Here is a 23,939-nt window from a genome sequence, read left to right on the forward strand (position 1 = left end):
ACAAGTGAAGTAATTTGCTCTATTAAAGAAAGAGAGGATTTTATGCTCTATGTGCCAGTTATACAGAAAGAGACAGACACCATGGCAACAAGCTTGTCAGGCAGTAGCAGGGCACTACTTTAAGATTAACTATCGCTGGGGACATCATTAGTGGTGGAGAAACTTCAAAAGCTTTGGAATTTGGGTTCCTTTCGCACCCAGAATCTCACAAGGTTTTATGGACTTTCTTTGAATCTCCAATCTATAAGCTTAAGCTGGGATAACAACAACAGCAGGCTGGAATTTTCAATGCTTCCTGAATAACATGAAAAGGAAAAACATGCTCACAGTATCTCAGTTCTTCCAGGCCTGCCAGGTTGTCTGAACTGTATGGAAATGAAGGACTAAAACATAACGTGGAGTCAGGTGAAACGGGACTTTCTGAAGTGAAGAACAAAAAGGAGTTTGAAAAGGACTGCTCCTTCTGTGCTTACTTGTAAGCCATGGATCTGATCATTAGCCTGTAGTGATGGAAAGGAGAGATGCCTCTGTAAATCTCCCATTCTGGGAGGATGAGCAGGTGACAGATAATTGCGTGTATGAGGTTGATTCTTTTTCTCTTACTAGCTCGTAGGCAGAATTCCAAATCCCCATGGTTGTCTTGCACCTCCTGCGGACATTTACTCTAGTGCAAAACTGGTGTCAGATGCTCATGTGTCAGGGTTTATACCCACAGAAAGTTCCTCTATAGGCAACCACAAGACAATTAGTGTACTAGAGATCTGAAACTCTCAACACGGTCTAATGTGAATTACATCTTACAGGAGCAAGGGACAGAGTTCAAGATCTCAGTTCATGAGGCTGCAGCACAAATGAAGACATTTCTATGGGAAACTGGAGAGAGAAAGGGAAGATCTGAAGAGCCATTGCAGAGTTTCCATGGGGATCTCTTTTGCCCCGCTTTTCTAAATAAAGTGCTGAGAATGCCATGCAGCACAGCTTTCATAGTGACAGGGAACATATCATAAATTCATGAACCTTTGTGACTTGCCTGCATTATAATTCCCCCTAACTGAGATACTCAAATCTAACAGGAGCTGTGGTGTTTCACTGCTCCAAAACTGAAGCATGGCCAGCATGCAGGGTGTAGGAATACAGAGTCTAAATGCCAAGCCCTGGCTCAGCCTATCATGCCCCAGTGCTTCCACAGGAGCTGCTACAGGCATTTTAACCAAAAGGCATTTCAGCCCCATCAGGACTAACTGTGAGAACTGAGATGCACAGACATTTACTCAGCTTGCAGCACAAGGAAGGAAAATAAGGTGGATCTTAATCATCTTTTGCAGATGCATCATGTGAGAAGAAGTGCATTCAGTCCCATGGAAAGGCTTATTTTTGAGCAGTTGTTCTCTGAGACCTGATAGCCAAGTGCTGTGTTCAAAGAACAAATGAAAGAGGAGGTGGCTTCTCTGGAGTTGCCTGCTTCCCAAAGATAAAGGAAGATGGAGTGCAGCACTCTGCCCATCCTGTACAGGAGGGTGAAAGTCACTGCAATAACTATAGGAATTATTGTGGTGGGGCACCTTGCTTGACATAAAGGGAGAAGAACTGGGAGCGTGCAATGGATTTCTGCTTACATTTGAGCCTTCCCAGTCCTGTGAAGAAAGGCCTCTCTGTGATCATAATTGGAATGAACTCATGAATAGCGCATGTGAGCAGAAAGCAAATCTGAAGCTGCAAGCAGTCAGCTCACCCTGCTGCATGGTTAGCAGGGAGGCATGTTGCATACTCAAGATACAGCGCAGGGAAGGACATGTTCATCTTACTGAACAGGCAGAGCACTCACTAGAAAATAACCAAGGTTTGGAAACTTCTCCTTGCCCCATGTAGCTCTGTCTTCCAGGCAGGTGGATGTATGTAGATGTCTGTGGTTGGTCAGCAGGCAAATAGCTACCATGAGAAACTGGTGGCAACATAAGACAGCTGCAGGCATGTCATGACTAGTGATACATGCACAGGGACAGCAGGGGAAAGCCTATGATTCCCCCACTAGCTGTTTTTATATTGCAACCTGAACTAAGTATTTATTACTAGAAGACCTCCAAATGGGAGTAGCAAATACTGTCCATTAGAGAGGCAGAGCCACACACCAAAGCAGGTCATACACCCCTTTTAGTCACAGAGCTGTAGCCAGCACCAAGAAGAAATGCTGGGAGAGATCAAGCAGAGGCTTGCGGTTTGTCATGAGGCTTTTTGCGTGCAGAGATGGGAATCAACCAACAGCTTTGTTGCTGCTTAAAGAAAGAGCTTAGGAGCAAGCAACCACAGAGAAAGGCCCCTCTCAAACACAGCACTAAAGAGAGAGAGGGATGAAGCATGGGCTCCACATCTGCCTTGGGGACACAGATCTTTGCCTGCACTCCTGCTCCCAGGAGAAATGTCAAACCCGTGTTGTCCTGTGAGATCATTACTGCAAGTTACAGAACTATTTTCTGGTTGCTAGAGGACTGCTGGATTGTTTTGCCTGCATTGCTATGCTGTTACTCTGTAATTCTGCAAAATTACGTGCAGAGGGATTTTTAAGGGTCAAAGGTTTTACATGATCTTAGGAAGGCATAGCACTGTTAGCCAGTGACTGTTAGCTTCAGTTGCTTCTTTAAATCACGATCCACATTAGCATGTCCCTCACAGCCTTAAGCTCTAAGACACCACCCCCCCCCATACTCATTTTATGTTTCTCCCCTCACACTTTCATTCATGAGCTTCTGAGCTCCAGTCACTCACCTCCTAAAACTCCCAAGCCTATCTCTGGGTGCTGAAATCCACATACGGACAAGAATTCATAGGAGAAGACCACAGCTGAAATAATGGCAGCAACTTGTCTATGGCCTTCCATCCTTTCTCCTTTCCCTGGAAGACTGAGCCAAGACATGCAGAGGAGTTCCATCATGTTTGCCTGATTCCCCATCCATCCTCGGGGCTGTGTCTATGCCCGATTTCCCTGTGCTCTCAGCAGTTCATTGCTTGCCTGTGAGTCCCTCACCTCCAGCTTCTGTGGGCACTTGGCATTGCCAAAGAGCACAATTGGCTGGGACGGGAAGTAGCCAGAGCAGCTACATGGGTTTTACCCATGCTCTGAGCATGAGTTTGTCTCTGTGAAACATATGATGGATGTGTCAGGCAGTGGAGATCCAGGATTCTGAACACTGCTGAACTTCAAAGCACAGAAAGAAGTCAAACCAAAGCCACCTGGGCCTATCTATGGTAAGTCAAATTTTGTGACATTTCAGCATGACACACAAATACTCTTTGGGCAGGAAAAGTAAAGTAGGTTGGGTTGGGGTTTGTTTTATTTATCTCTTTTCATTCAAGAATGCATTTATTTAATAACTGATGGGAGATTACTTTATTTCTAGTGGGTTTAAAATAACTTGCCAGTAATAAAAACAAGATTCTGTTTTTCATAACAAAGAGAAGCCAACTGAGTGGTTCTGTGTTCAGAAGAGCCTCAGAGATCTCTGCTGAATTCATTGACCGTGGTTCAAACCAATGTGCAGCACAGCCACTGAAGGAGAAACAGAACAAGGAGTCAGACCATCTGGAAGGTCCACAAGATGCTACTGGTGCACTCTGTCACAGCTCTGGGAGAACAAGCTGGGAAAGGCTGGAGCTGAGTTGTAATCTGTAATACACATATGATCCATCTGCTCTGGAACTCAGGGGAAACGTATTGCCAGGATCAGCCCCAGACATTGCAAGTGGTCCTCCAGGGCAAACTGCATGGCCTTTGAAAAATTCCAGGGTTGGAATATGCCATGTACAAGTTCAGTTCATTTTAAACTAACTGTGACTGAAGGTCACAGGCCTTCCTAGCCATCGTCCTCCCTTTGAGCCATGCTTCAGCTGAGAGGACTAATTGGATGGACCTCTTGGGGCCCCTTCCAGCTGTTGCCTGTGATATATTTGTATTCTGCAAAGGGAAGACTCAAGCTGATTGCTTTTATTACAGCTTCAGCTGGAGAAATGTGCATTAAAGACAATGTGGGGAAAAGAAGACCTGACACCATTAAGGGTCTCTTCTAATTCTGGCAGGTACATTCTCTGCCAAAAAAGAACAGTTCCCTGCTGTGTGTTTTCTGAAGAACTGGCCACTTCCCTCTAAAAGTAGATCGTGAAACACGCTGTGTAAGCATCTTCTCAAGCAACCTCAGGCATTTCAAATATATCTTTACTTTTTTGCTCATGTAAGGTAAATGTTCATTCTACCGATTCAGACAGGCCTTCTGAACTGAAAAACCTTTTCACATAAACAAACTTTCCCTCTGAATCACTGTTGAGTTTACACTTATAAGAGTGATTTGAAATAAATGTATTTTAGTGTGGTCCACTGCTGTAGCTTACCCAGATGGTATTTCAATCTAACCAGCTTTACCTCAGCCAGAGAGAGCTGTATGACTCCACTCTTCTTTTTGTCCAGGAGATGAAACACTTCTGAAAAGCAGAATATATAGAATATAAACTACAGAATTTGGCATGTAGAGAAATACTGACAAAATGTAGAGATCTGGCTTTTCGCCATGATCTACTAGAAATCTAGACTGGTTCTGTAAGATAAAACTACAGCTGTTTTTCTTTCCTCTTACAAGTAATTTCTAAGCCACTTCATGTGGCGGAATAGATCTACAGCCCCAAACTAGGAGTTGGCAGCAGGACAACTACAAAATCTGATGCAGTAGCATCTGGTATGATCTGGGGACAAACCTGTAAATCAGATCTGAGTAAGGACTATAAATGATAAATGGTACCATTTATTGGAGCTGGGGCAACCTGGGGACCAGAACACTGACCATGAAGTGCAGATGACTGTAAAGAAGAGTGCGGTAGGTTATGCAAACATGTCCCTCCACTCTCCAGGATCATTCAGACAGAAAGACTTCTGCTTTTTCTCTTCTGCTTGCTCTGGCAGACACAGTTTTGCTGGCACACTCAAAGTGCCATGAAATTTGCTACATTCACAGTTAAAAGACACCAAATACTTAATGAAACCCCAAAGTTTACAGGAATTCCCCATGGCTGGTGAATGGAGGCACTTACTGAACAGGGTCTCCAAGCGGATCATACAGGCCACGAAGCCGTCAAAGTCAATGGACAGCTTGCTGCAGGCGTAGCGGAGGACAATGCTATGTTGCATCTGATCATTGAGCATGAAACCTGAAGGCATAGGAAGCACATGAGTCACTGACACAGCAGGTTAATCTGCTGTCTTTGATGTGACTGATCCACGGGCTGCTGCAGCTGCAGGCAGACCTGGGTGAAGGACAGGACTGAACTCCAGCACCTACCTCTGCTGTAGGTCCTTTCCAAAGCCTATTGTGCTGGATGAAGAGAGGCATAAAGTTCTCCCATAGCATTTTTCCAGGCTGCATATTTCACATTGTTTCAGAGCATAAGCAGCCCTATGTTCCCCAGATAAACCCCTAATTAGCGAGTCTTGGCACTGCAGCTGAATAGCAGTGATTGCAGTAGAGCCTACTGCTCACATGACACATTGGGCTCTATTCAGGCCCATATTAATGCTATTTCTGTCTCTGGATCATTCACATAAACTCCATCAAACACAAGACAGATTAAAAAAACAGTGCTCCTGTAGATGCCCCTGAGCTGGCAAGCACTGCTCTAAAAGTGAATAGCAGACAATCAGACAGGATATTGTTGGGGCAGGCCTTGATCAGGCTTGCATGTTCTCTAGTGTAAAGAAAGGTGGTGGGAGGAAATGAAGGGAAGAGAGGATGTGGACATAGCTCTGAAAGATGACAATCAGATTAGGAAATAATGAGGCCAAAAATGGAGCAAGTAATAATCAGATGGATAAGCAATGGTCACAGCGTGGACAAAAGTATCAGTGGCTCATAATGCAGAGCAGAGGATGGGTTTTGATGTATATAAAAGCAAAAGGACATCGTTTTATGTGACTGTCAGGAACGGAGAATGGCACTGGCAATTCTGTGATCTAGGAGATGGGAAGGAAACAGAGCCTTTAACAACCTTCACGTTCTTCCAATATTTGATGGTCCAGTGGTGTCCCCAAGCAGTGTACTCACCTGCCTCTCTGAGGGCATTTCGCATCTCGTGGGAGTCTATGGTGCCAGAGTAGTCACTGTCCACTCTCTTATAGATTTCCTGCAGCAGAGGGGAATGCCGGAATGAGGAGACAGCTTTTCAATGTGTGCCTCCACAGCAATGCAATGGTGCAAGCATAGTCAGGCAGGCTTTGGCTTTCATAGATGCATAACAGCAGCATTGAAGACATGGTAACAGGAGGCTCACAAGGGGTTAGCAGCCAGAATGAAACAATCAGGGCTCCTCTAGGCTTTAACCTTGGTTTATTAGTCCTTCCTGCAGCCTGTGCCCTGCCATCCTCCCTGTTCATGTAGCTAGGTTAACGCCAGGACAATCATACCTACCTCTGCTATGTCCACACCATCACTCTGCTGTGCCTCCGGATTCTGATGGCTGGGACAGGGGCTGCCCCTACCAGCCCAAGCTCCTACTCTCTGAAACATTAATGAGCCCCTGGAATGTTACAAGTAGTTGCTGGCAAGCAAGGCAGCCTGGGAAACACGTTCCCAAGGGCTGGCAGCCGGCCTGCCTGCCTCCACATTACATGGTGGCAGACAGGCCATTGAGGAAAATATCCTATCATTTGGCAAACACTGCAAGAGACAGAGTCCATTTTGCTTAATATTTCAGACACGATGACAGATGCTTCCTACTGCCAGCAGGCTTGTTACTGAGAATTAGATACCACACAGACCTACAGCTCAGACTAGAATTGGTTCTCAGGGCTTGTTCTGCTGATACCAGCCCCAGAATCCATATGGTGCTTCATGAGCCCATCACTTCTTCATGAACCTCCAGGACAGATGTTCTGTGCTGACCTGAATCAAGAACAGTAGCAGCAGGCTTGTCTGAAAGGCATGTTGTCAAAGAAAGCAGGTCCACATTTGACCTTCCTTTAGACTGCTTGATTCTGGGTGAACTTGGATTTTAAATCCTCTGCCAGAAAATTAATTCAGCACTTCAAAAATCTTAAAAATACAAAGCCAGGTTTTTGTGTTTCTTATGTTTGCTGGGACTCAGCTGGCAACGTAACATACTGCAACAGCAGAAATATGTTCATATGAGCTTTAATACAGCAGGCAGCCAAGAGAACCGTCTTTGCCAACAATGAAAGAGGGTTAATCTGGCTTCCCATAAGGTATTACAAATTATGGAGTACGGTGGGGCCAAGGTGAAAGAGGACCTGCTTGGGCCCTTTTAAATCAGGAGGTGTTTCTGAGCCCTGGAACAAGCTCCAGCCATGAGAAGGAAGGCTTCCAAGTGCATCTGCCTGTGGTGGCTTAACCCTAAGTTCTGGATCTGTACTTCAGAGCTGAGCAGGAAGGGGAGACAGTCAGAGATATTATTACCAAATACTTTTGAATCTTCATCCAAAGTGTCTTGAACTCTACAAGTCCCAAGGTGCCAGTCCCGTTGGTCTGGGTCATGTTAAGGCATGGCTCACAAATTCAGGATTCTTCTATCCTTAGCAAAACTAGCTGATAAAAGTAAATCATGCATCACAGTGTCATCTTAATACCATTAGTTCTCATCTGGAATGCATCTCCATCTCACACAGACACTCCTACAGCTTCACATTTGCTTGGCTAAAAGCATGCCAAGAATTTCTAGGCTATCTGCACTCTCAAGGAATGATATATGGGATTGCTAAATATATAAGCACGATGAGATCCACTTGCATTTTGCACAGTTTACAGCAGATTAGAATCCTTAGGGAAAAAGAGGACTGGCCTCTCAGCAAAGTGTTAGAAACCAGAGGCAGTGAACAGAGACAGGCAATAGTAGGCTACAGAGTCTTCCCCCATGTCCTTTAGGATCTTGAACATCTCTTCTTATGGAGAATTATGCAGAAAGAAGTTGGCCCCTATGATGCTGAGTTGCCCTGGTGGGTTTGGGAGGCTGGAGTGTACGGCAAAGGCATCACTTCTAACAGACAGTGATCCACAAGATCCACAGCTAATCCCTGCTGACCTCAACATGACCATGAGACCAACAACAGAACTGCAGCATGGTTCTTGACCCTCCCAGTACACTGGCTACCTCCCCAGCACATCAAGGGAGTACTGGGCACATGTGCTGACCTCTCCTTTTCCTCTGGCTACACAAAGCTTATTAGCTCCCATGTGTCCTACAAGCGATGCAGAACAGAGGGAGGCACAGCATGTTGATGTAGCTTTCCCCCTTTGAAGACGCTCTCCAGCTTGTCTCTACTGCTTTGAGCTCTGTGCTCTATAAGCAGTACCTGGCTTAGAGGTTGAGGTTGTGCTTAAAACCTGCCTCCTGCCAAGCACACGGTGTATGCATCTGAAACTGTACAGATGCATCCAGGCAGAAGGTCCTTGCTTCTTCCCCTGCTATTTTTAGGGAAAAGTTTAAGCAATGAGAGATGCAGAGCAGGTGAGAGAAGCAGCTCATGATTACGTGGTTCAGGGTTCTGCCACTCTGAGCTGATAGAGCTGCTTGACTGAATTTTATGCCTCCAACCGTGTGCCTGGACAATGGAAATGTAAACTTAGCCCATCTTGGCAGGAGCTTTTGCAATGATATCCAGAGACTTTAAAGGTGATGAACTGATGTTCAAAGGATACATCTAAAAGGCTGATCATCTCTCTGCAAGTGTTAATGTTGAATCCATCACTTTTAATATCCTTTCCTATACAAGAAGAAAGAAAAATCCAGGTCAGGAATACTTTTTGACAAATATTTTCCTGCAGACAACCCTGAAAATGTCAGTCATCTTAAAAATCTTATAATCAAAGTAAATGCTCTGCCATTTCTTCCACTATTTTCCTTCTGCTGATTAACATGGCTTTTTTGGCACAGAGGCAGGGCTATTGGGTTTGGGGGTGGTAAGCCTCTATTTGTTCACTGAAATCATGCAGCAGCATATCTTCCTATGGTTGTTGTCCCAGGAAGATAGAGGGAACATAGTGCCTCTGCAGGAGATCAGCTGGCTTGGAATGGGAGCACCAACTGATACTTTTTGCCCCTGTATTAGAGGTTCAACAAAGCAGGAGACACTGAGCTCAGGCACAAACTCAGATTTTCATCCCTCTTAGCTGATAGAGCTGGATTTTGTTAGCACAGATCCAATTCATGTGCTGATGGACCCAAGAACAGACGTTCACTGACCAAAGAGCAACTTTATGCCTTGCTATTTCAGCATGTGCTTCTCAGCTCTGTTCAATGGGAACTACATAACATTACTTACTTTTAGCCAAAACCTGGTTTAGGATAGCTTTAAGTTCAATTGCAGTCATTTCACAGTCCTGGACAGAAAAGAAAACATACTTGAAGTGTTAACACAAAAGCAACTTTTGAAACAAGCTATATTCATTTGCTGTCAGACACCCCGAGACCATTTTGCTTCTGTATCTAAGGCATGTAAACCTTTGATGTTTTTGTAATGGTTCACATTTACCATCATACATTCCATGGAGGAGATCCTTAGAAACCATATTTCCTACACTTTCAAATGGAAATCAAGTGTTACGTTAGGTGCCATAACCCAGCAAATGTTAATGTTGTAACAGATTTGACTGAATTGGGTGACTGTTGTCTTTCTTGTTCAGGAGATCATTTGAGATTTGAGATTTTCCAGGCTTATAGAAACTACCAATCAAACAATACTAAAATTGCCCTCTCAAAACTCAGACAGGTCTTTCTAACTAACAAGATGTTTTCCCTCTCCAATGCCAGTGGCCACCTGTTCATTAAGAGGAAATCTGACATGACAGCCACAGGGTAGCGCAACAGGGCTTTGTAGATATTGTTTGTCAAATACAATAAATAGAGAGGAGGTTCAGCCAACAGGTTCCCAATTTTTGGGGCTTCTAAACAAAAAGGAAGGAATTGGCCAATGAGGCAATTGTCTGAATTATACAGTAACTCCACAGGTAATTTATTTCACCCTGGGATAGTATTTCCACAGTCCTCACTCCTACCACCCTTATTTTCAAAGTTATCCCATGCCCTGCATTACAGAGGGAACAAATTACATTGTGCACCAATAAGGAGAACATTGTAGTAAAACTGCTCTATTGAAAAAGAAATTGAACTGAAGTCGTGACGTAATAAAAAGAGAGAAGTGCTTGATTTTCTGAAGAGCAGACAGAAAAAGGAATCAGTAAGTCAAATATTTGCATAATTGTAACAGAGAGGTCCCAATCTTTTTCTTTCACTTTAATCCACTTACCTCTCCAGAGAGCTTTTGAAACAGAGCCTTGAACTCATCATCTGTATCTTTGTTGTCAACACGAGGCTAGAGGAAAGAGATGACCGAGAGTGTGGTTTACAAGGTGGTTCTGGAAAGCAAGCTGCGCATATCGTAAAGCAGCTTTACAGGGGACTACTTACAGCAAAGGAAAATGAGCACTTGCTCTGCAGCAACGGCAAAACAGAGACACTGCTTAAATCACAACCAGCCAGGGGCTGGCTTCATGTGGGAGTAAATACTTCCTGAGACTGATGTAAAAGTTTTCTTCTGCTACCAAGCCAGTTTTATGAAATAGCTGCAGTGAAAATGCTGCTGCCCCTGGCCAAAGCAGTTCAGCAGCTCCTTGGCAGTCTGATTTTGCAATTTCAGGAAGACTATTTGTTTCTATGGAAAGGATCATTCTGTGCCCCCGCTGCCTCCTCCTACCTGTGCTAGACGGAAGAACAATTTAATGTGCTCCAGACCAGTCTACAAGGGTCCAGTTGCTGTGCCCCAAGGCCCCAGGTACATGAAAATGCACATGAAACTAAGATATGGAGATATGTAAAGAATCCCCATAAATATGTCACATAAATAAATATCCCCAAAAATATTCTTCCTAAGCACAAACACATACTGTGATCCCAGCTCAGGGAGAAGTTAAAACCTTGCCCCTCTTTTGCCCCTACGTTATGAAGAAGTCTGATAAGACAAAGAAATAATGATCCTCCCAGTTAAGATATTTACCTCGTATGGTTTTGCAGATATCACATCACCTATTACCCTAAGGAAAAAAAGGAAAGAAAACAACCAGAAATGATGATCCTACCATTTGCCTTTAAAATGATTAGCAAAAGAAGCTGGTTTAACATAAGCTGTTAATGAATGCACAGTGCAAGCCCCCAGGTTTCCTGCTTCCAAAGTTTCCCACCTCTGTCTGTCCCACCACTTTGAAGATATTTTCCTTGAGAAATCCAGCCTTGTTGTTCTTGTATCCAGACTCCAGCTTTTTCATTCAGTGGCTGCTGTTGATACAACCCTTTTAAAACCACCTCCTTGTCATCATATTCCCAAATCCTGCACTTTTTAGTTGTGGGATCTAGTTATCACCTGAGTGTTTGGTGGAGGCCATCTTATGAGCCATGACTCTCTACCATGGGTGTGCACATGTATGGTAGACTATGTGAGAAAATAGGTCCTAGAAATGGGCTTATTTTGCTGGTAAAGAGAAAAGATAGAGTATGGGATGTGGGTGCAACACCTGACCTTCTCCTTTGTGTGCCCTGCCAGCAGAAAAGGAGGCTTTACAGAGAAGGTACGCACTGAGTTTTAGCCTTCTTCTCAGAAAACACTCGCAGGCAGAACTCTCCGTTTTTGTAGGGCTCAAAAGTGGATGGCACAATGAGGTACTCGCCCCGGGGCAGCTTCATGCGGCTCGAGACTTCACGCAGGTTGATGTAAGGATCAGACCTGCCTACCGGTTGGTTCCTTGTGAAGAAAGCACGGCTCATATGAATGTCTGTGTGGTTTTCCAGCTGTTGGGAAATGTGTGTTAGCAACCATTTGACAATTCACTGGGAAGCCAGACACCCTCCTTCAATTTCACTGCTTTAAAACCATCTCAAGTTTTTCTTAGTATAAAACAATAAATTCTCAAGTGATGGCATAAAAGATAACCACCAGGGTTCTGTTATAGGAAACAGTCAGGCAGATAATTAGAAGAGGTAAACATCTTTCTCTATAAAGATTATTTTTTCACATGCCTCTTTACAATCTGTGATACAATATAAATGAAAGCACCATAATGTGTGCTCATATCTGGTCAAACCGTACTTCAGTTGTTCATGTATTGAGCAGTTTTTGCTCTCACAGGCTGCTAATGCAGATTTAAATTGCAGGATATTTTTGAGCAATTGATGGCATGGGATAAATCTCTTCATTACACAGGAATTGTCATCTCTGATTTCTTTAACAGATAGAAAAAACAATAAGCAGGACAAAGCAGTAGTCACAAGGATGAGACTTCTGGGGCCACATGAGATGATTTATCCAGCTTCTATGAGGAATACTAAGGATATTCCTTTGGATTATGTGGAAAATAGTGCTCAAGTTTTCATTAATAGCAATATATCCTTAAGCAAGTGAAATACTGTGTAACTCAAAAAACAAAGCACTGGTGTAAGAAGAAACAGCAGTGTAAGAACAACATCTGTGCTATAAACCTCCTATTCATGACTTTTTCTCCACACGGATGTCTTTCAAAAAGTGTGATTCAGTGATCCACAAAAGGCACTGTGTGGTTGACAATGGGTGGGGAATATTGCATAGAGGTAGAGTTTCTGGCTGTCTAAGATCAGAGCATACAAAGATGTTACCTTTCATTTTATAGTCATTCAGTTTTTCTGTTGTAAACTGCAGAAAAATACGTTTTTTTTTTTCCAATTTGTTCTGAAGATCAGATTGGATTTGGTATTTATTCAACAGCCCCATCCTTTCTCCTCACTCAATCTTAAGCTAAGTGAGACTGCAAAGATTAAGAAGCCAGATCCATATCTCTTCCATTATATAAAGTTCATTTTCACTTTGCATCGGCAAGGCTCTTACAAGAGCACAGTTAATTGCTAGATGAATACACATTCATTTACTGAGAGAGAAGAAAATGTCTGAAAAGCCAAGGAAATCTGGCAGCACAGGCTGCTGGACCTCAGTAATGAGTATAGGTTATTATTACTGTCAGACACCCCTGGGGTCTCTTTCTTCTGGAATGAAAAGTCTCTTTACCTCAGTATTGACATCTGGGAGGATTAGAGAAGGTTGAGTGGGGTTTGTTCGCTGTCACAGGGTTTGGGATTCCTCTAAACACCATTAGCTATGTTTTCTCAGTTTTAAAGTGCAGACTCTGTTCTGCCTTCACCTGTACTAAATAGGTGAATTCTGACTTCTGTTACATAAGCTCAGTGGAAGCCAGATTTCAAATGGTATAAATGAAGTCAAGACTGGCACTCAGATATCTGTAAATAAAGCCTTGTGCCTTGGAAATAGTTATTTAGAACTTGAGATACTAGTCCAGTGAGCCAAGAGCAAAGTCTTCCTGGTAGCTAAATTCTCCAGTGCAACAGGAGGTGTCCATCTGGATTGTAAAAATCTTCAGCAGAGATTACGTACCTCCTGAGGAATCTGAAAGGAAGAGAAAGAGCCAATGTTAAAGGCTGCTATATACCTGCATCTGTCATCAGGGTAAAAAAACCCCAAACAAACCAACTAAACACAAAGCACAGATAAAGCCTCCTTCAGACACATTTTTCATCATTTTCATTTACAACCACATATTGCAGTATCAGTTATGTAGTTCTAGCTTGTGCAACAGCTGTTCCAAAGGAAAAACAAGATCTTCACCTAGAGGAATCTCTACATTTAGTTGCTTTACTCCCTACATGGTGGTGTCAATGATACTATTGGTTGGAAGTATTTAGGTAAGCCTTTAAATGTTCAGTCAGGAAGGTCAACAAGTTAGCCCCATTTTGCTAACCAAAAGCAAATTGAGGATTTTATCACTACACACCTAAAATCTAAAGTTTACTGTTACTGCAGTATGATGAAAATAGAAGGCCAGCATCACTAGCACTTAACCTGAGGATGAGGAGATTGTTGTAAGGCAATTACAACAAGTAACAGATTTCATTATATGGCCCTTCCTAAACAAACTACATTGCTGTGTTAATTTACCTATGAATACAAGATAGCTTTTCCAAAACCAACTAGTTGTCTTGAAATCACAGGATCCAGTGAGAGACAAAGAGACAATTGTCCCAAGTCACAAAAAATCTTTTGAAATTATCACTCATGCAATCACTGTGGAGCCTGAGAAAACCTCAGGTCTTGCTCCTTAAAATTAGCATGCTAGAAGGCCAGGAGCTTGGTGATGGACACACCATTATTGTCAGTAGGCAGTTTGAGCTGTTTGACTTACAGCATAAGTAAGGACAGGTGGACTTAAACATCTTTTCATCTTTTCACCTTCCCTTGCAGAGATCTGCTTTAGGTCACCATCCATGTTGTCCTAACTGGGCCTTCTCAGCCACAGCATCAGCTGCAATGATGTCAATCTATGACAGCGCATGATCCAAGTGACATGGGTCATAGCTGGATGTCTAGCTGAGATAACTTTGCAGCAATGTCTTTCAAAAGAAAGTCTTTATCTTGTTAAGAGTCACCAAGTCTACCCTACTATGGAAAAAAGTCAGAGGAGGCAGATGGGATGAAATAATGTAAAGCACAAAAGCTCTGCTAACTTCTCCACGGTTGTACTCAGTGATATGAGCAGACAAACATCCTAAATGTGTAAATTCAGGATGCCAATTGGCCAGGCTAGTTGGTACCACACAGATGGCAACTCAGAATTGTGCTCAGTGAGAACCATTTGTGTATGCAGACACTTAGGCACTAGGGAAAACCTTTCTTAGTTTTGAACCATGCTGCACAAGATCTATTAGCAAAAGTCAGCCATTCCCATCTGCTCCCACCTGTGCTGGTTAATGATCTTCATCCAGTAAGAATCTATACAACATTTAATTGCTTGTCTCCAGATATGATATTGGGAATGATACTACTAGTTGGAAATCTTTGTATTTTCTTCTCTCACATCACAGAAATTAGAGGTGATATTGTAGATTTTCCCTGCATTATATTTTTAGAGATAGAAGCAACACTGGAAGAATGAAAAAACCCCCTTCTTTTGCCAGAAAGAAGGCAAAAAAAATACTGAACCAGAACAATACCATGGGAGACAATGAATGAAAACAGTTTTTAAACACAAGGGGAAAATAAGAAGAAAAAAGAAAGTGACTACTGAGCAGTAACCACAGGCTGTAATCAGAAACACTTATCTGGAATTGCCAGGCACCCTGAGCCTGCCCCATTCAGATTTTGTAAGAGAAGGCTCTCAATGAGACTGTTGCTAAATTACTGCCTCTAGTTCTACACTGCTCTCCTGTTAAAGTGGGACAAAAATTGAGCCTAAATTTATCTGAATCTTCCCATATTATGTGGTTCAGGAAGAAATGAGAGGATTTGAATCATCTTGCAAAATCCAGTTTTATTGAAGTGTAGTGCTGAGTGTCAAGATGTAGCGCAGTGCTAATTTTTTCCTGCATAACTGAACAGGGACTAAAGCCTTCAAGCAGAAACAAACTTTACCTGATAGAGCGAATAACCAATACTAAGCAGAGCTTCTCCCATCTTCTTCTGTCTCCTGCGGTACTTCTGCATCAAGCCTACCAATATGGTACAGCATGGCTCATTCAAACTTCCTTCATGGTCATCATCTGGTTCTTCCAACCGGATTTTAAACTGGGGATTGGTCCAGTATGTTGCTAAGAATACCCAAGGTGAGACATAAAGAAGATTTTGATGTCATTGTACCCAAGATAGCTGTCACTAGGATTATAGAGAGTATCTCTTTGGAAGGACTTTTGCTTGGAGTTTTCCCAGTCCTTTCCATTATGCTATATGGGGTTTTGCTGAATATCAGTTTGAGCCATGACAAATCAAAGCACCAAGGTATTTTCTGGGGACTAATAACCAACAGGGAGGAGTTGGTATCTTTAATTCCAGACAGTCATTTATCTCCAGGAAACATCCTTGGCCAAGGCTATTATTATTGCAATAGGATCAAAAGCCAGACAGCGTCTCCTCCAGAGATCTAACCTGAGAATGAATGGAAAACAACACTGTCACTGAACTGTGACACTTCCCTGGCCTGCCCAACCCTTTGGGGGATTGCTCCAGTCAGTAACAAAAGCCACGTAAGCAGGAAAAGCAGACAGAGAAAAAAGAAAAGAACACGGCCATGAATTAACTGCTTAGAGGGCTGGTAATCCCCGATGAGGAAATAAGTGTGAATTAGATCTTCATTTAGACTGCCAAGCTTTTGCTTACAGTCTAAACCACACAGAAAAAGCTGTACCTCTGAGCCCTTCCCATCAAAGCCCCTTCCAGTTTACAAGCACATAGTTTTTTAGTGTTTTGGTTGGTATTTTCACCACTTAGCTGGGTCTCCACCTTGGTAGTTCTGGCAGCCTCCAGCAGTCGAACCCCGTCTCCACTGTCCATTAAATAGGGTCAGTTCCCATCTATTGACCTCGTTGCTTGTCAGTGTGTCAGGAGTCAAGTTGCAGATCTCAAGCCGGGTGAACTGCCTTTGAAAATCTGAAAATGCCATCCTGGCACACAAGAAGACCAGGGTTAGTCCATCAGCCTCAACAGTCAAGGCAACCACAAATGGATGGCCCTCCCAACAGGGCAGCAAACATCACTACTACAGAGCTGCCCAAAGGCACATTTAATGGAACTCTGAACCTTGGAACTGGCTTTTGGGAGATAAATTTCCTGCTCCTTTAATGAGCTGTGTCTGCTGGAGACAGTTGTCAATGGCTGTTACACATACTGGGCTCAGTCATACCATTTCCTGTCATCACCAGCAGTGGGCAATCCCTTATGATCATGCTTCATTTATTAAAACTGGTGGGAAAAAATGTGCAAGGAGGTGTCATTTAATGGGAGCAAAACTTGGCCCTTAAGAAAGTGTCACCCTGTAGAAGAACCGTTCCAGTTTGGTGTTCTGCTTTAATTCTATGGTTGAGGTTTATTTTTAGCATTCCTAGTACATTTGCATGAGTGACAGTCATTGATCACTTCATGCCGCAAGCAGAGGTCTGTTCTCATTTCTCAGTGCCTTATGGCCCGTATATCTGATTGCACTACAAGATGGTGGCCGTTTATCTTCCCAGTCTAGGGCAGAGTGACATGAGCTCAGTACTGATCCATATAATCAACTAAGTGGGATGGGCTTTCCATTAGGTCTGGGTAAACAGACTCTTCCCAAGCTGGTAATCCAAACCTTTTCATTAGTGTGTAGCATTTAGGCAAAAAAATAAACTTCAAAATGTAGAGCAGCTGAGGTTCATTCTTGCCACCTCATTAATTTTATTACCATCTGGTCTCTATATTTTGTATAAGCACTGAATTATGCAAGCTCTAATAAAAGGTAATATTTGAATGGGAAGGGAGATAAACACGAGTCTAACAATGTCATTATTAACCCCCTTGGTGCTGGCAGTTTCTCTCCACCCAACTGAAAGGACTGCTTAAAGAGCACACAGGCATGTAAAATGCCCCAAAGGTTAATCTAAATAAACAGTTCTCACCAGAATTCTCCATCATCTACTTGCTTATCCAGAGCTTGTTTTTGCTTGGGATCAATGTAATTCCATTCAGGAGCACTGCAGACAAAACACAAAAGCAAGCTGTTCAGTTGTGTTTCATTCTACAAGAAGATCAGAGGGCTAGGCTCTGTCTTTGGTTACAGCTGACAAAGGAGTATGTATTTCTTCAGCAACTAGACCTTCTGCCCCTCTCAATGTTAGTACACACCACAGCCTGACTATATGAGGCTGGAATCACATTGCAACCATATATGCAGCAAATAAGCCTTAAGCTGAATCATCACTGCCAGGAGCCAGAATGTACAAATATTTCAGACTGGCTGGATTAGATAACATGCAGCCTGAAACTCAGGCAGAGCTTCTCCACTGTAAGATCTATTGGGAAGCCTGAGAGTCTCCCTAGGGAAATGATAGAAGCTCTGCTGCTGGGCCCACAAAAGAAGAAAGAGAAACAGTGGAATTAGTACTGCAGAAAACGTCACTGCTCCTTTCCCATCCTGATGTTCAAGTGCAGCAAAAGCTGGATTCTGCTCTGATCCGCTCCCATGTGTCCATGCAGTTCTGTACCTGCCTCAGCAGGGCTGTGCCCTGGTAAAACAGGCGTAATAAAATCAGGATATGGCATGTGTGCATGCCTGAGGCATCTTAACTTGGGGCTGAGCAAAGCAGCTCTGGTAAAGGTAAGAATATAATTACAATGTTAATCTCTATTTTCTGTCCTAAAGCGTGATACAACATCAGCACCAGGTCTGCAGTCAATCAATCAGGAGAGGAAAGTGGAATCTCCAAGTGCTGCATGAAAAAATAGATTGTGGCCTTAATTAAAGTGCAATTCACACCACTCTAAATACAAAAATAAAGAGGTGTTGTCATTGCCAGTTTCCTGGATTCCAGGATAGTGGAAACCCGGACAGTTTCTGAGAGATTTTCAAACTTCTAGGTCCTTTGCTTAGTCAACATCCCCAGTTTTTTAAGATTCTCCAGTAGAAACTGGTCTGCTTTAGAGCCAAACAACATTAGAGTTGAAGCAGAGGCACAATATTTTTTTCCCTGCTGTAATTTCCAGGAATTGAATTGGTTTGCATATTGTCCTAAGGTCCTGGCACCATCAGGATCAACCTGAGAAAAGTTATCTTGCAAAATGATGTGGATATGGCTTGCGTTGGTCGGCTCACAATTAAAACATGGACTGTTCGCTCTTACTAGATAGCTCTGCCTGAGGCAGGGAAGAATGTCCGCTGGGCAGAGCAGATCAATATCTAACCCTGCTAATAAATTAATAGTGGTTTATTCCAACTGATTCAGTATCTCTCCTAAATGTGCTTTGTGATTGGATTAACTCCATAGTTCCAATTTAATTTTTAAAAGATACCAAAATACACTGAAGAGAGAGAAGCAGGGGCATATAAAAACCTACTTATCACTCCAAGCTCCAGTCCACTCCACTTCACCCCAGGGATTTCTAAGCCTCACTAGTTTCTCTAGCCGTCCTCTGTAATATACCTAAAAGATCCACAACAAGCAGAGCGTGAGCACTTCCATTATTCCAATCATCACAGGACAATTGCTTTTCAGACTGGATAAAACATGATTTGTACTTGAGTGATACGGTCAATTACAATTTGCAAAAGTTAGAAGACACATAGATACCTTCCACCCTTATTTTACATTATCCCGTGCCACCAAGCAAGCCATTAGCTGCAGCACTCACCATTTCCTACAATGACAACAACCTGCAAGGAAAAACACCAGCTACAAACCAGCAGAATATCTACATCCTCAAAAGCAGGAGACATCGCACAACACAGCAAGGTTGAAAAGAGGTTATTTGGCATGGGCACCTCTGTAAGGATTTCAGTTTCAGAGGAGCAGGAGTATTTAGGGCTCACTGTGAAGGTGAGACTAATGGCACAGTTCCTGAAAGAGGCTTTTACTCCTTTCTCATTAGTGCTGACGGGCAAAGTACACGCTCCCAATTCATGGAGTACAAACATGGGGAAAAGGCTGCCTCTTCTGTTCCTCCTTTCTGTACCCTCCATTTCAGTTACAGCCTGGCCCACCTTTATGTTTTGTATTCCAGTCTGTTGGTACCACACAAGTTGCAGACTGCACTCTACATATACTGTACTATATATACTATATATATGAGTGTATATACTATATATACTGTATATAACTACCAGTACAGAGCTTCTGACCTAAGTACTGCAGGTACTTTCCTTTTACTGTAAGAGGGTGCATCAGAAAGCAACATATTTATTTGGTCAGTCACAGAAAAACATCAGAAAGTTGAAGGCAGTGTAGTATTGCAAGCCCAAGCTGGTTGATATGATGGCCCTTGAGAGGCTGGCTTACCTCTTCTGCTCCAGTGACAGAGTAAGCATGTCCCTTTACCAACTTCAGACTTGTGATTGCTTCTATTTCAGATGTAGATGTTATCTGCGGTGATAAAAGTATACTCATTTAGGACTACATACTGTACATGAACTCTGCTTTCATGAGCAAATGAATATAGGGGAAGATATCCACAGCAGTATGCAGAATGAATATCAATATTCTTGATGCAAAGTATATTAGAGGTGAGATCCACAGCAGAATTTCATCTCTATGGTTCCAATCCCTAAATATGCAGTCCTAGCACAGCAGAAATTCAAGAATGTACAATGAAATCTAAACCTAAATCCAGTTCCCAGCTCAGGCAACAGACCCAGTCACTTGCAAAGACATGCTCATGAGAACTCAGATCTAGTCTGCATCAGCTGAGACCCAACATCTCAAAATTTGAATAATTTGAATAATCTTATATGCCATGAATCAGGATTTTAGCCAAGATAAGGAAACAGGGTGTGAAAGGCATGCAGTTTCGGTAACACACAAACATCATCTGTAACTTGAGACAGTTGGTATTACATGTGTTAACAATCTTTAGGACTGAAAACCAAAAGCGGAGTCAGACTGCAGGCTACAAGAAAACATCTCAAAGAGTTTGTCTCTGACAGTCGAGGGTCTGGAGCTGAAATTACACAGAATTTGAGTGAGAAATGATACATGGAGAATGAAAGCAAAATGTGAGAAGTCCACAGTTTGTGCCATGGCTCTAAGTATTATCACATGCTTGTCAAAAGGGAGGCATGATGAGAGTTGGTTATTTAGAACTTAGTCCAATGTTTTTATAGGTGAAATCAATAAAATTCTCCCATTAATTGGACTTTGATTTTACTTAGATCTTCCTGCCTATGTCTAACATTGGTCTGAGCTTTTGTTGCAGCATAGACCAGAGCCCTGAGAAGAGCAAGGAGAGTAAAGCCAGCAGCAGTGTCTTACATCAATGGAACAGCCAAGTAGCGACCCAGCTCTCAGAGCCTTCTGGATGATTTGATACAGGTTTGAAGGAGCCCTCCGCAGTTCATAGGACTCAGAGATGCCTCCAGTAAAATCCTCAAAGCCCTCTATAGTGGACCCTCCTATGAGAGCTTCATAAGAGCTGTTCAGCCTGGGGGAGAGATGACAAGAGCTTTATCAGGGGCCATCTCCACCTGTAAGCATTGGCACTGCAAAAAGAAGGGTTTATAATTTAGTATCAGACATCAGTGTGACCTGGAGCACCAGCAGTAAAACCCCTTGAAACAGACAGTTGGCAATACCCTTTATGGACCTAGATAAGTAAATAACAGACAGAATGGAGGCTGCATTTGAGTGTATTTATCTAGCATTGTGTCTAGCACCACAACCACCTCGGCAGTCAACTTCTGCACACCCAGGAGTGCTGCTCCTGCTTGGGCACCGTACTTGGCATAGGCCTTCTCCAGCAGTGCGCTCCAGAACTCATTGCCTTCCTCCGAGTGCACAAAGAGCAGCTTTCCATTCCTGGTGGGCAGCCGGTCATCCACCACGACGTCCACCCACTCCCCGTACTGCCAGAACTGATGGAAAGAAGACAGGAAGAGATAATGGAAGCTGGTGTGCACATAATAGCTCCACACTACTATCTTCCTATCACTTCGCCTGTCATCACCTCCCCCTGGATAAGTCACTGTAAGGTTTCATTCCTGTGTTGTATTCTTCTCCCTTGTAATAGAGGCAAACCCTTCCCAGCCCTGTGAAGCACTGAGCAGGCTTTTAATGTATTCAGTTTTGCTGATAGGTAATATTAACAGCCACTTGTTACGCATTACACTTGGAACACTGTCTGAGCTCCATGGTGGCGAGTCCAGAAAGCTAGTGTGTAGTAATAGCTCTAAGTGCTGGTTCGAATTCAAATCAATTGAGAGTATCCAAATCAGAATACTCTAAAGTGCCTTTTCTTGTCTACTCTTTTAAGGCCCAATCCACTGGAAAATAAAACAACCATGCCCCTGTAAAACTGCTGCAAGGAGAGGTCAGCCAAAAGGGAAACACTCAATAGTGCCAATCCCTTCTGAAAACACTGGGAAATGTGTGAAACTTTCCTAATGCTAACTTTATGTCTGAACTGTAGAAACACTCCATAATTTGATGCAGTCCTGAAAGGAAACAAGATAACTCACATAATAACCCCCTCTGCTGAGATGAGCTGGCGAAAGCAATAGGTGTGGGCTCTACAACATCTGTCCTCACCAAAACACCTCCTTTATCTTTGTAGAATGAATCCATATTGCTCACACCTGAGCCTAACCTCCAGTCAAAGTAGGTTGCCTCAGTCCCAGTACACTTCATCTACAGGTTAGGAAATCCAGGCAAAGCCACAGGGAGGGAAAGGAAGGAGAAGGAGGAGAAGGAACCACATCAGCCTGAATTCATTCTTGACAGTTGGCAATGACAGAGCTTGGCTTGACTCACGGTGCATGATGGTTTGGCTCAGTTTATAAACCCTGTATAGCTCACTGAGCCCTATCAGATGTAAGACAGCAGAACCTAGCCAATAAGCAGGTGTCACTTAGCAATATTTAACTGTGCTCTTCTTTTCTCTCCCTCTCCACCACCAATTTCACTTAAACAGTTTAATTCTTGACTATTTAGCCTGTGCCAAACACACACACACACAAACCAATCCTGCTTTATCTAAATACTAGGATTTTCCTTTTTTATTCTCAATACCCTGATCATATAGGTACCTGAAAATGAAAGATCCCGGCGTAGTCCTTCTGGAAACTCTGAGCCTTGGGAACAACGCGGTACAGAATGTCTGGATTCAAAGTGAGAGATGCAATGGCAGCCAGGAGCCAGCAGTCACCTAAAACCACATATGATACATGGCAGAAAAGTTCATTTATAAATAAGAGTTTGCAGAGTTGCGCCTTACACCATTATATCACACTTCCCTCTAGACTTGAATGCCAGCATTTAGAGCTTTGCAAGGTCCTGCCAGGCTCAATATTGGTTCTGAAATCCATTCTGGTTTGTTATTTCTCTTTTGCTCACTTTCTACTCACCCAGACTGCACAGGTATCTTGGGTCCTCTATGGCTGATCATGGTGGTAATTTCAATGGTCTAGTTTGGGCTTTGCTATTTTGATTTTTTAATGAAGCTGTGAAAGCAGGCTGCTTTATCTAAGCTTGTTAATTCCCTCAGGATGTCAAGAACATAGCCAGAGAGAGAAAGCTCTGGGGGTATGTGGGTTGTAAAGCCTGCTGGGCACTACAGTGTTAATGAGCTGTGGTACTTTAAACCCAAGCTACCACACTTGGGAGAGGCAAGGGTTTAGAAAGTGTCCAGAAGAGGGCAAAAGCTCTGAGTTGGTAAGAGGATGGTGGGACTTCCAGTTCTATCTTTGGAGATTATTTGCTGGATAGCAGGAAAATTTGGGTGGTTATTCTTCCTTAGCCCATTTATCAAAGGTCTGAATTGGAACTTAGAGCTATTACTACTGATTTGCTGAAGTCATCTGGGAACACTGTAAGGAGGTGAGGCTTTTCTCTGGCCCATTCCTTGTCCTGGTTAGAATAGGCAACCTCCCTGGAGGCTGTGCATCCTGCAGCTGGAGCTGTTTGCAGGCATAGTTACCTGCTTGTTGTGGATTGGAGTTTGGGGAAGTAGAAGCTACTATCACATGAAAGGTGGTGCCACGGGAATCTCACTGGCTCCTGGGTTTCCTACAGTGTTTGCATGCTGCAAACAGCAGGAAGTACTTTTGTGATTCTGTGTTATTTCTGAGGTGTGCAGAAAGTCTGGAAGAAGAAAACTGCTCTGAAGGTCTGTTTTCCTAGTTCCCTGTGGATTATCTGTGCCAAGACATAGTTTCTTTATGCATGTGCATATTCTGCAAAAGGAACTGACATAATAGCTCTTGCTTCAGTGGAAATAAGCTAAGCAGAGAAACGGAGGAAAGAGTTTAGTCTGTAGCATGATTTAGTATCTTAGAGCAGCAGTTAACTCTTTATATTGACTTGGGCTTTGTGATATAGTGCCATCATGAATATAATTGTATAGGCAAGATATGGGG

At 43.0% G+C, this 23,939-nt stretch overlaps 1 protein-coding gene across 1 annotated transcript in view; it reads right to left on the reverse strand.

The window, feature by feature from the left end:
* Positions 1–3,422: 3,422 nt before the first annotated feature.
* The window catches only part of CAPN8 (calpain 8), a 29,775-nt gene continuing 9,258 nt past the window's right edge, over positions 3,423–23,939 (reverse strand). Inside the window, exons 3-21 of the mRNA XM_005151874.3 lie at positions 22,611–22,729; positions 21,307–21,440; positions 20,842–21,010; positions 19,873–19,956; positions 18,935–19,020; positions 17,500–17,574; positions 16,355–16,515; positions 15,491–15,666; positions 13,460–13,471; positions 11,618–11,829; positions 11,042–11,078; positions 10,295–10,360; positions 9,311–9,368; positions 8,688–8,752; positions 7,449–7,517; positions 6,081–6,159; positions 5,074–5,190; positions 4,412–4,470; positions 3,423–3,544 (exon numbers count right to left, since the gene is read on the reverse strand). Of these exons, the coding sequence (XP_005151931.2) occupies positions 3,521–3,544; positions 4,412–4,470; positions 5,074–5,190; positions 6,081–6,159; positions 7,449–7,517; positions 8,688–8,752; positions 9,311–9,368; positions 10,295–10,360; positions 11,042–11,078; positions 11,618–11,829; positions 13,460–13,471; positions 15,491–15,666; positions 16,355–16,515; positions 17,500–17,574; positions 18,935–19,020; positions 19,873–19,956; positions 20,842–21,010; positions 21,307–21,440; positions 22,611–22,729 (1,802 nt within the window). The 3' untranslated portion in view covers positions 3,423–3,520. The remainder of the gene's footprint in view (positions 3,545–4,411; positions 4,471–5,073; positions 5,191–6,080; positions 6,160–7,448; positions 7,518–8,687; positions 8,753–9,310; positions 9,369–10,294; positions 10,361–11,041; positions 11,079–11,617; positions 11,830–13,459; positions 13,472–15,490; positions 15,667–16,354; positions 16,516–17,499; positions 17,575–18,934; positions 19,021–19,872; positions 19,957–20,841; positions 21,011–21,306; positions 21,441–22,610; positions 22,730–23,939) is intronic.

Source organism: Melopsittacus undulatus, chromosome 3 (assembly GCF_012275295.1).
Source record: "Melopsittacus undulatus isolate bMelUnd1 chromosome 3, bMelUnd1.mat.Z, whole genome shotgun sequence".
NCBI lineage: Eukaryota > Metazoa > Chordata > Aves > Psittaciformes > Psittaculidae > Melopsittacus > Melopsittacus undulatus.